Source organism: Perognathus longimembris, chromosome 2 (genome assembly GCF_023159225.1).
Source record: "Perognathus longimembris pacificus isolate PPM17 chromosome 2, ASM2315922v1, whole genome shotgun sequence".
NCBI lineage: Eukaryota > Metazoa > Chordata > Mammalia > Rodentia > Heteromyidae > Perognathus > Perognathus longimembris.
Genome location: NC_063162.1, coordinates 100,766,094 through 100,778,202, shown reverse-complemented (window position 1 = coordinate 100,778,202; position 12,109 = coordinate 100,766,094). Strand labels below are relative to the sequence as shown.

Below are 12,109 nucleotides of genomic sequence, written 5' to 3'. Positions count from 1 at the left end.
TAAGGAAGACAAAGCTCTGACCATATTCGCCAGGATGGGGTAGAACAGGGATCACACCCAAGCGTGCCCAACCCCACAGATGCTGCTTTGCTCACTGGAGCCAGAGCCTGAGGGCTGTTCTCTCCCAGTCTGGCAACATGAACCCACAGTTCACTTCAGCCACCACCTCCTCTGCCTGACCTTTTGCATGTATGTGCACAATTCCATCTTTGGCCCATTGTATTCTCTTAAATAAGTATTCAACTACAGAATCTGTGCCCAGAGCACTTTTGAATGTAAATGAATCCAAAACTATTCATGTTTCTGCATGGATAGATGCCCTCCTCACAGTAAAAAGACCCTAAACACGAATAAAAAGATGATTTTTGAATGTTATAGGTGTCACCTAACACTGAGGGAAGCACCCTGTTATGGGGCTGAGTTTCAAATGAACCACCAGGTCAGTGACAAGAAGTCCTTGAGTTATTTAATCAAGCCATCACTCAGTGCTCAGTAGCAGATATCAGTGTAAACCTGTCACCCAGCAGCCACAACGGGCTATTTGGGGTTGAGAAAAGGGTGACAAGGGCAGACCTGGGAACTGCATGGTTCAATGTCCATCCTAGTCACATCCTGACTCCCATGCCCACCCTTGCTTCTTGGCCTCCTGGGCTTTTGTAGCAGGCCCAGGAGGAGCTTTGAAGGTCCCTGGCCCACAGGATTAACCCTATCCCTGGCATCTTTTCCTAACCTGAGAGTGGAGATAGGACCCCAAACTCCTACTGAAAACTAGTCAAAAGTAATTTTCATCTGGGCAGCAATAAGCAAATGATGGGTTTTACGCAGTCCAATATGTACTTTAAGCCATGCAAAGTCTGTCATTTCAGGCAGCTGCTTCAGAAGAAACAAAGGGACTTTGTACAGAGACATTCCCCAGGCCTGGAGTCATTTTACATCTCAAAAAGAAAAATGGTGAGAAGAATCTACATTTAACAAGGCTCACACACGTTTCTTCAGAAACTGTCTGCACAAATTTTGCAAAGCCTTTAAAGCTATATTCCTTTTTCAGTTTCCAAACTCAGTATTAAAACATAAACACATGGGATGAGAGATATTCTCTCCAGATGTTTTATTGTGGTTTGGGATGGAGTCAATGCTTTCCATGGGGAAATTAAAAGCTCTCTAATTTATAAGTTTGTAGTTGAATACAGACTTAACATAGAGACTCTCTACTTATTGCCATGAAGATAAGGTATTTGGTAAAGGTACTTATTCAGGCTCATGTTTTAAAAGCTTCTCTATTATCACAATTTATAGCGATAAGGGGATTTAACTTCCTGTTTAGACCACATTCATTCTGAACAGGGGAAATTATACAGTGCTCTCACAGGTCATTTGTGGGAAAGGTATGAATTCTTACCTTGAAAGTCATTATGAGATGAGTGAAATGGAATTCTGCTTCCAAATCCAGTTGGATAGTTACATTTTCCACACCTACACATGAAAAAAATAGTAATAATAAAGAAGGGAATGCTGAGGTAAAAGAAACAGCTGAAATCAGCTGTAAGTATTTCCTTATACTATCTTTCAACTCTTCATAGAAATCCTCTTTGCAGTCTAAAGTTGGTAGCACTGATCCTTTGCCTTTATTCAGGTGATGAAACCTAGCTGGACTGATTCCACTGTTTTTCACAATCCCTCAAAGTTTCACTCCCTGAAATGAGACTAGATCTAGCCCAAGCTCCTCCATGGAGCAAGACGAACGGACATCTCTTGCTTAGAAACAAGACAAACGTTGTCCCAATCAACCCTCTAAGCCAAATTGTAAAAAGGGAAGAGGGGCACTTCCTGTGCACAGTAGGAGGTCAGCTTGCAGTGCAAGGCACAGGGACTGGACTCGATTCCAGGACAAACACACAAACGCTCTCTATTCTCTATGCGAATGAGGGAAAAAAAAGCACAAGTCCACCGCATGTTAGTTCCACACCAACTTAAGAAAAACCTATCCCTGATGGGGCACGCTTTGAATGTTATTTTCACAGCCGAAAAACAATGCCAAAGAGACAAAGAACCAGTCAAATAAATAAACTGGCCCAGAACAAACACTAACATCTTCTCTTTCGGGAGGAAAGCCTGAACAAACAAGCATACTTTTGCTCTGTGCCCTGAGGGTCAGTTGGTCCCACTCAACACGCTAAAATGGCCACTGGAATTCCAGGGTGGGTAGCCCCTCCTCCCATCCCTACCGGTAATGGTTCAAATAGACTTTTCCACCTTTCAGAAGTTAGAAGAACTTTAGAGGCCCATCTCCCAGAGCAAAAGAAGTCTTAAATGCAGGAAGACAGGAATGTGTCAGAGTGAATCATGTCACAGCCTGGTGTATTTTCAGGAAATCAGCAGGACCTTTAGAAATAATCTCTCCTGCTGGCAACCTGCCAAGTCAACTGGGGGAGGGGGGAGGGGATGGTGCAGGAAAGCGGTCACTGGGACGGACATGAGTTAGTTGGAATGTTAAAGAAAAACACCATAATCATGCTAATGAACCTTTTCTAACTTATTGTAAAAAAAAAAAAAGCCACATTACAAAACTACTCTGGATATTTTTTAGTGGAATGTTAGCTAAACATCTGTACGTCTATTCTCTTCCAAGCTCTTCAAAACCTGCAATATTTGTTCAAAAAGAGAAAATGAAATATGAAGTACAAAGCAACACTAGTACCATTTCTGTAACCTAAGAATATTTACAGTCATAAGTGTTCCCAAAGCACATTCCATTTAGATTTACAGACTGATAAAGCACTACGGTTTAGCTTTTCTTTTTTTTTTTTTCTTTTTTCATTTTTAAGTTATTTGTGTGTCAGTCATGGGGCTTGAACTTGAGGCCTTGGTGCTGTCCCTGAGCTTTTTCTCTGAAGGCTAGAGCTCTACCACTTTGAGCCACAGCACCACTTTCAGTGTTCTGGTGGATAACTGGAGATGAGTCTAACACAATTTCCTTCCCAATGAACCTTGGTCTTCAAATCTCAGTCTCCTGAGTAGCTAGGATTACATGCGTGAGCCACTGGCACCCAGCTCATCATTTTTTTATTTTATTTTTTGCCAGTTCTGGGGCTTGAACTCAGGGCCTGAGCACTGTCCCTAGCTTCTTTTTGCTCAAGGCTAGCATTCTACCACTGAGCCACAGTGCCATGTCTGGCCTTTTTTATATATGTGGTGCTGAGAATCAAACCCAGGGCTTCATGTATGCAAGGCAGGCACTCTGCCACTAGGCCATATTCCCAGCTCCTCTTTTTTTATTTTGAGAAAGAAAAATCCAAGAAGAAAAGGAACAAGATTATTCCATAGCCAGGTGTGATGGTTCACAACAGTAATCCCAGCATTCTCCATGCTGAAGAGGAAGAGAATCACTTTGTAGACTGAGGTAAAAAAGAAAAAGTAAAAGAAATATCATTCTATGGTGAATAAGAATTATGATTCAGCTCAACATAGACCTACCCTATGACCCAGCCATACCACTCCTAGGCATCTATACTGAACAACAGGTCTCAGGATATCAAAAAGACATCTGCACTCCCATATTTATCGCTGCACAACTCACAATAGCCAAAATATGGAAACAACCAAGATGCCCCTCTACAGATGAATGTATCAAAAAAATGTGGTACCTATACATAATGGAATACTACATAGCGATTAGAAATGATGAAATATTGGTATTCGCAGGGAAATGGTCAGAACGTGAACAAATAATGTTGAGTGAGACGAGCCTAGAACACAGAAAACAAAGGGGCATGATCTCCTTGATATATGACTGTTAAGGTGGGGGGAGGGGGAGACAGTAGAGACCAGGTCTGTGAAACAAAAAACTTCTTGTCAAACGGTTATTTCCCACAGGTTTGGGTCAGCGACCTTGCATTACGTAACTATAACCAAATAACTATTCAACATATAAAGGTCAAAAATAGACCTCTCAGTGGATCACAATAGCTCAAAAGCTATGTATGTATGATCATATGATTCAAGGATAAGCAAACTCTATTGTTGACATTATATTTAAAATTCTAGGTGAATTTCCTTTGGCATACACCACGTGGCTACTGTATATGATTTTGGTACACTGTGTATTGTATATATGCCTACCTGATATAGGGAAGGGAAAAAAGAGCGTGTAAGATATCACAGGAAATGTACACACTGCCGTATTATGTAACTGTACTCCTTTTGCATCACACCTTCAAGACGGAGGACCAGATTTTACCATGAAAAGTCAATGCTTGGGGCAGTAAATCTGTCAAACACTAATTACAGGGAAGAGGAGCCAATGAGAATTACAAACACTTGGCGCATGTAAACCCCAACCAGGTTACCAGTTACACTGCACAAAACTTCCCACACCAACTGCAATACCATTTTCAGATTGCCACCAAATCTTGAGGCGGTTTGGAGCAAATGTAGTGACGACATTTTCAATGAGATGGCTGTCAGGATTGAGGGTCTCATGGTAAGGATCTTGGGAGTTGCAAATGAAGCACTTCTTGTCTTCCTGAAAGCAAGTTAAGTTTCATAAATTTAAAGAGTAATTCCATGAAAAAAACAAGCCCACAATCCAAAAATCAAACCACTAGCTTTGAAAAAGACAGATGTGCCCAAATCACTTAAAAATATTGTCACCTCTTTCCCTTTAAGAGTCAAAAATATTCCTGAAAATAATTCCCTCCTTTCTACAAATTCAAGGTCAAGAGTAAAAGAAGGCATTGTTTCCTAAGAGACTAATTTAATCAAAATCAAATTTCTAGGCTTAAATCTTAATCTCAATAAATAGCTAGAGTAGCTTACTCTAGAGTAAAATGCAGACGAGGTATTAAGACTTTTGCTGACATAAAGCAAATTAAAAAGGAAAAAATCCAAATCACATGGCCTGATTTTCTAAACCTAAATAAGGCAGAAACCACGCATTAAGCAGCAGTATTTACAAACGCTTGGGATATCTTAGTTTCTATTTTGCTTAGCAGTAAATGAGGAGTAGGACTACCTATAAACTGCTCAGAACACCTCTGAAAGGCAGTACTGCGCTGGCCTATCATACTGGGACCACTATAAACTGAGGCATAAATTGGAATAAAGATAGATTTTGGCTTGAGTAGCTTTAACTCTTTCATTTTCTTTCTCCTTCAAAGAGGAACCACAGTCACCCCAGCAGAAGAGTCAGAAGCATTTTCTTCTCCTTTTGCATACCCCAAGGCGACACGATTTAATAGCTCCTTTTCTATATGGAGATTTGCTCGGCACTTACATTTTCTGGAATTCACATTAGTAAAGTCTAAAAATGATACTAAGACTGAAATGTGGAGACCTATTAGTATCTTGTAAATAGAATTTGGCCAGTGATGATAAAAGGACAAAATCTACTAACTGTATTTTTACCTTTATATTTACATGGTTAGTTACTTCCACCCAAAGGACTTTTAGTGGCAAGATGTATCAACAACATCAAAATAACAGAGACTACAATTCAGGGAGATTGGAACAAAAGTACCCCCTGTCAGATTTTATGTCCACTGTTTGAGAAAACACATGCCTATTCCTTTTAGACCCAGGTAGCTGTAAAAAGTAACCACTATTTCATGGTTAATAATATAAAGCAGAGTCTGGTTTGCACTCTGGTCAAAGCTAATTTCAGACTTTTGTGATTCATTTACAGGATATCCGGACCTCTGAAGTACCTGTTGGCACAACCATTTAGATAAAATTGAAACGCTAATATTAGAAAATGTAACATCAGGGGCTGGGGATATAGCCTAGTGGCAAGAGTGCCTGCCTCGGATACACGAGGCCCTAGGTTCGATTCCCCAACACCACATATACAGAAAACGGCCAGAAGCGGCGCTGTGGCTCAAGTGGCAGAGTGCTAGCCTTGAGCGGGAAGAAGCCAGGGACAGTGCTCAGGCCCTGAGTTCAAGGCCCAGGACTGGCCAAAAAAAAAAAAAAAAAAGAAAATGTAACATCAACTGCCTTCATTAACTTGTAGTCAAGGAAACTAATACTGAAGAACAATTACCAGAACTTAAAAAAAAAAGTAGTTTAATTATAATCTCCCTTCTAGTCAAGAGGAAGCAGTCTAGACATCTCAGTATAAATCTGGAAGCAAATGAGTGGAATCCACTTTACCACATTCCTTTGCTTTTTAAATTTATCATGTCTCTAGAATGGACTTTCTGCTTTGTAAAAATGACTCCATTTTAAGGCATCTCCCTTGCAAACCACAGGACACTCTGTCCTACTGAAGGGCAAATGCACAGGTGGCTGGGCTGTAGAGCTGAACAATTAGCTTGGAAATTATCGTGTATATTCTTACTGACATCCTCTGCTTTTGTTAAAGGTCAGAGAGGATCTGTCCACTTCTTTAGAAATCAAGGAAATGGATACTGGCTTAGAATGGTTTATGCTTTGTGTCTTCTTTTAGATTAGTTCTGAATGTATAACTATAACCTTAGAAATCTAAAAATTTTTGGTCCACTTTTAGAAGCAGGTGACTCCCTGAAATTTCATTTTGGTCTTCCACTATCAGGGTACCATAGCAACAAGGGCACATGGGAAAAGGAAGCTGCTGAACTAAATTATCTAATGGAGATAAATGAGTACAGCATCAAGCCAGGAGAAAATGGGGTTCAATGACTGGAATCATCTTGCAAAGCATCATGGTTTGGAATATCCTTGTAATAACCCAGTCAAAGATGAAAACCTGAGATCACCACTCAATAAAGAACCAAGGAGATAAAGCATCTTTAATGTGTGTATTTAACAATGACTCCACTACCCAGGTCTTTTAGAAGTCCCTGGGCTGGGGCAGGGCACAGGGCCGGGGTCAGGGCTGTGTCTGCATCCCTGAATTTCCATGCTGATAGCCGTGTGGCTGGAGGACTGCAGGAAATGTTTGGCGGATGCAACTGTGCAAACTGAGATGGAGGCAGGGGGTGAGTAAGCTACCAGCCTAATCCCAGGACTCCCTGGCTGGCTGCGCTTCCTCTCGGGATTGTTGGCAGGATGTCGGGAGTCCCCTGGGCCTGCCTGCCCCTTAGGTCTGGAACTGAGGAGGAGGCGGTGGCGGTGGCGCGTGCACCAGGCTATCAGCCCTCACCTGCAGGTGGCTGACGATACAGTAGGGCTCAGGCTGGTGCAGTCCGCAGGTCGAGGTCACCGAGAGCTTCTGGGATCGGCCAATGAGCAGGTCGCCCGTGGCAGGGTAGCAGCTGCCTTCTGCGCAGCCATAGCTGAAGTCCGGTTCTTGGGCGCGCACTCGGGCTCCGCACAAGGCTACAGCAGGAGTAAGGGACAAGGTTAGGGGCCGAGGAACATAGGGGACAGGCCCGAACAAAAGGAACAAGCAGGAGGCGGGGACACAGAGGGTTCAGAAAGGGGGGAAAAAGCCGATTACCCAGAAGGGATGCAATGACAAGTGAAGGAGAGGACGAGACGGCAGGGATGTGGAAAGAAACGCCAACGCGTCATCCTGGTCGGCCGGCGGCCAGCCGAGCGCATCTCTCCGGGAAAACGCCCCCGAGGCTAGCGCCTTAGCTGTTCGGGCCCCGGGGAGCCGCCCTCCGCTAGGGCGGAGATGCTGCCCCTCGGCCTCTACCTACGTGCCGGGACTGGCGCGCACGGGGGCGAACCGCCACCACGCGCAACACACCCGCGCGTGGGAGCCCGCGTGCGCGTGGCGCCGCTCGCATCCTTGCTGAATGTGCACGTGGAAATGAGTGAGCGTGAGGCGTGTGCACGAGTGCACGCGCTGGGAACCCCAGCGAGTCCCGGGAGAGGTGAGGCGCGGCGGCGGGCGGCGCTTCCCCCGAGGGGAAGGGGCGAATGTTACCCCCGCAGTCGTGGAGTGGCTTCAACGCCTCGCCCTTCCAGAAAAGCTTACTCGGTCCAGCTGTTCCTGGTGCCACCAGGAGGCAAACAGCAATGGTTAATTAAAGCCACATGGCCCCAATCAGTTTCCCAGGCGAAGCCAGCGGGGCTCGGGCACTTTCCTGAGGAATGGGCTGTCCGGGTGCCTCCCCAGCCTCCCCACAATCAAGTCCAGCCGCCCTCGAGATCCTGCCTTCCACTGGGGAGCGGGGGGGAACAGCATACACTGGCAGTGGGTGGTGCAGAACCCGGGAGCCGCAGTAGCGCGGGGCGCAGAGCCCTGGGGACGCGGGTCCCCGGCGTTCCGCGTGCGGCGTCCCCGCCACTGCCGAAGCGAGGGCAGCGGCGATGGAACCGGAGGCGTCATCTGCAACCAGTTCCTCTCCGATCTCCCAGGTTCCCTTCAAACCCCGAGTACGGGGCTTCGGGATTTCCTTCCCCCGTTACCCGAGGGCACTAACCCCTTCCCCTGACTTACCTAAGACGCTGACGGCGAACACCTGGAGCAGCCCCATGTCCAGTCCCGCCCGCAGCCCTGGAGACTCGGCCAAGGAGGGAGCGCACGGCCGCCGAGCGCACGGCCTGGTCTTCCCGGCGTCCTTTCTGGAGAGGTAGAGGAGGGGAGGGAAAAAAAAAAAAAAGGCAAATGTTCAGAGACAGGAAAGAGGAGAGGGGGCCCTACAATTTCCTGCCGCTCCCACGGAAGCGGGGGCTGGGCCGGGGAAGCGGGAGGGGGGCAAAAAAAAAAACAAAAACGCACGGCGATTTTGTTCCCCTCACCCGGCGCTTGGAGCGACCCGGCGGCTCCTGGCAGCCCCCGAGCCCAAAGAAGGGAATTAGAAAGTTTAGCCTTGGGAGGAACCGAGGGAGGCGCCTCTGCTCATGCGCACACGCAGGGCCGAAGGGGCGGGCAGCGGGAGGCCGCCACAGGGGGAGGAGGGGGTGGAGGTCCAGGACCCACCCCCTCGGGGTGCCTCTTTTGTTTTATAGCAGCGTCTGTGGGGGTTGCTGGCTCTTTAGTGCTCCCATTTCCCCGCGTGGAGGTGGCGAGCCCGCCTCTGGGTACGCGTCCAGAGCCCGGGCCGGGGCGCAGAGGGGTGGGAGACGTCCGGGCTAGTCTGGGACGTAGGTGTGCAGATCGCCCAGCTAGGGGGGCTGCTCGGTGGGGACCTACAGCGGACTAGTGCATTTACATTTGTTAAGGCGTGAGTCACGAAAAGGTGCCCTAGGCTACAAACTCTTCATCTGGCGCAGGAGGAGGCGGGTTAACCTCTTAGAAAGTGCCGACCTGTCTGGTTTGTTCTTTTCAAAAGTCAACCCACAGCCTCTCCTTCCCCCAGCACCAAAGATCCAGAGCTGGGGTGGGGCGCTCCGGGTGTCTTCACTTTGAAGGGAGATCGCTGCTCTTCACTGCGCGTTCTAGGCGCACACCTTTATTGAGGAACCTGCCTGCCAGTGCCAGGAGGTTAAGCACTGAATTATCCATCAAACAGATTTGGTTATTTTTGAAAATCTACTTTTTACTGCAATCCGTGCGATGGCTTTATTCAAGTCAATTTCTTGAGCGACTGGGTCGTTAAGGGCTTCTTTTCCCATCTTACCGTGAAAGAAAAGATTGACACAGCCAGGAAGCTGGAGATCTTTCAAGAGACATCTTCCTCTATAATTTACAAAACACAGTGTGGCCAGGCACCGGTGGCTCACGCCTGTAATCCTAACTACTCAGGAGGTTGAGATCTGAGGATCGTGGTTAGAAGCCAGCCTGGGCTTTCTTTAGTCCTGTTCTGAACAAAGGTGCCTGGATTGAGAGATACATAGTTCTTAGTCCCTTCGGAGATTTCTGATTGCTTTTCAGTCATCTCAAGGAGAAGAAATTAATTTAATTAATTAATAAAATTGGTCAGTTGGTTGTGGGTTATTTTTGTGTTTTTATTTATTTATTTATTTGCTGCCATGAAATGGGCCTGGAGAAGTTTAATCATTAGACCATCAAATAAGCTGTTCTACGAGTTTATAAACACACACAAGTTCTGAGGGAAACATTAATTATTCACCAAATCAGCACTTGCTTGGAATCCTCCTGGGTGCTGGCTGGGCAGCCCAGACTGCTTAGAAACAGTGCTGTAGTGAAAATGTAACCTGCAATGGAAAACAGTCTATAGAGATGAAAAGAAAGGTAGTAAAGGGCAAACCTCTTTCTTCTTGTGTAGCTTGTAATAATCTGGACCAATGCTTCCTGTTATGATGTTTCATCCACACACATTACAAGCATCATGTATGTCTTTCTCCTTCCTAGGGTTGGCCTCTGCTTTCCTTGAAGCTGAGTGACCCCCTCCTTGCCACCTGTCCCTGGCCAGCATCTTCTCCCCTTACAAAGCTCCTGAGCAAATGTAATGCCATGGAAACTTCATTTAGGGGGACAGAGCATGTATGTCACTTATAAAGTGATCTGCCTCTGGTCCCATGTTTGTTGACTTTTGTAAGTCTAGGATGTGCGAATCTCTCATGCCCTGAGGGCGTGCCCTCAACAAAGAACCTGCCTGGTTTCTTCCATCTGTCTTTAATCATATCTTTATTTTCTTTAAGTAGTTACACAAAGGGGCTACCATTCAATGTGTCTGATTTGAGTACAATGCTGATTGATAAATCACCTCTTTGATCATTCTTCCCCATCCCCTCAGTTTTCCTAGTTTCATAGGATATACATTGAATAGTCTTCCATCTTAAGTAAAAAATAAAACAAGCCTTCCCACCTGTCCTCTTCTCCCTTGACTTCATAGCCCAGCCCCTTGCCAGGGCAGTTGGTACTTTGCTTCTCTCTGTTTCCTCCTCTCCTCCCCTTCACGCCATTGTAGGGCACTTACTATCTCCACCATTGTTCTTGGTAACTGCCCCATCCTTCTAGTTATTGAGTGCAGTAGACATTTTCCCACTAGTTGTGGTCCTCGCCTCAGAAGAGCACACCCTCTTTCCATAGACTTTTCTTTTTAACTCCCAGAAAACAATTCTCAAATTTTCCCACTAAAGTTTGACTCCTTTTCCATTTCTCTTGTTCTTCTCTGGCACCCTGAAGGTGTCTCTACCATTCCTCCTTGATATGTGCACTGTCAGCCCCAGGCTCATCCAGTTGTCCTCACTCCTCTATATCCTGGACTTGTATCTCTACCCTGTAACTGGAATTTGGGATTCACATCCAATCTCCTACAGGCTATTGAATGTCTCTGCTGTGATGATGTCTAGGTATGTGAAATGCATGCACAACTGAACCACCCACCCATCAGAAAAAAATGACTTTTTCTGTTTCCTATTTAAATTCTTGGCATCCTAATACATCCCTTAGCTCCAAGAGAAAAACTAGAAACAGCCCTGGCTATATCATTAACAGGACAAAGATGTAGATGTCCTTTGTTATTACTGACATTAAACCTAGCATGGGACTCTCCTGAGTGTAATGTACAAATCACACATCTATGAAGCCAGCTTAGCCTGGAAATCATTGACCTTTTCTCTCCTTCAAAACCCTTGAACCCATGCAAAATCCTGCCATTTCTACCTGCCCAGCAACTATGGGTAATCTCTCCATTGCTCTAGACCTCATACTTCTCCCTTCCTTAGTTTCTCTCTAGTCACATCTGGTCTGAATGCCTACTGGAGACCTGGGCTCTGGTTCCTGCCTCCAGGCCTTCTATTCCCAGTCAACAACTCCCTAATACCCTTAAGGAGCTTTCAGAGTTGCAACCTTGATTCCTTTGTTGCCTCCTTCAGTGGCTTCCCATTGTCTTATGAATTTTATACTTTCATGGCTTTCTCTTCGTTACTGGTTGGGAGAGGGATCCTTCACATTGTCAACTTAGTGACCTACCCCACATCTTTGTTGGCTCCACTTACAGATGACTTCCTTCCTTCCTTCCTTCCTTCCTTCCTTCCTTCCTTCCTTCCTTCCTTCCTTCCTTCCTTCCTTCCTTCTTTCCTTCCTTCCTTCCTTTCTCTCTCTCTTTCTTTCCTTCTGTTTACAAGAGCCTCTCTTCCAGCACTTTGTAAAAGCCTGATGTAGCATATATGACACAATGCTGTAACTATGTGTTTATAGCCTTATCTCCTCCAGCAGACAGTGAGACAAGGCCAAACATTGTGTAACACTGGCCCATTACATACCACCTCAATAGGTGCTCAGTGAATGTTTCTTAAAGCAAAGCAAGGACTTGTGCCCAAGCCTTAGAAT

The 12,109-nt window shown here is 45.8% G+C and overlaps 1 protein-coding gene across 4 annotated transcripts in view; it reads right to left on the bottom strand.

Annotated features, from left to right (window-relative positions):
- Positions 1-9,087, bottom strand: part of Lamb1 (laminin subunit beta 1) — a 74,570-nt gene extending 65,483 nt beyond the window's left edge. Inside the window, exons 1-5 of one of the 4 annotated variants that reach the window (XM_048339792.1) lie at positions 8,849-9,087; positions 8,363-8,490; positions 7,118-7,293; positions 4,387-4,522; positions 1,400-1,473 (exon numbers count right to left, since the gene is read on the bottom strand). In XM_048339792.1, the coding sequence (XP_048195749.1) occupies positions 1,400-1,473; positions 4,387-4,522; positions 7,118-7,293; positions 8,363-8,402 (426 nt within the window). In that variant the 5' untranslated portion in view covers positions 8,403-8,490; positions 8,849-9,087. Of the gene's footprint in view, positions 1-1,399; positions 1,474-4,386; positions 4,523-7,117; positions 7,294-8,362; positions 8,491-8,667; positions 8,827-8,848 lie in introns of those variants that run through there. The other 3 variants (XM_048339794.1, XM_048339791.1, XM_048339793.1) reach the window with 3 other exon arrangements.
- Between the last annotated feature and the right edge of the window lie 3,022 nt (positions 9,088-12,109).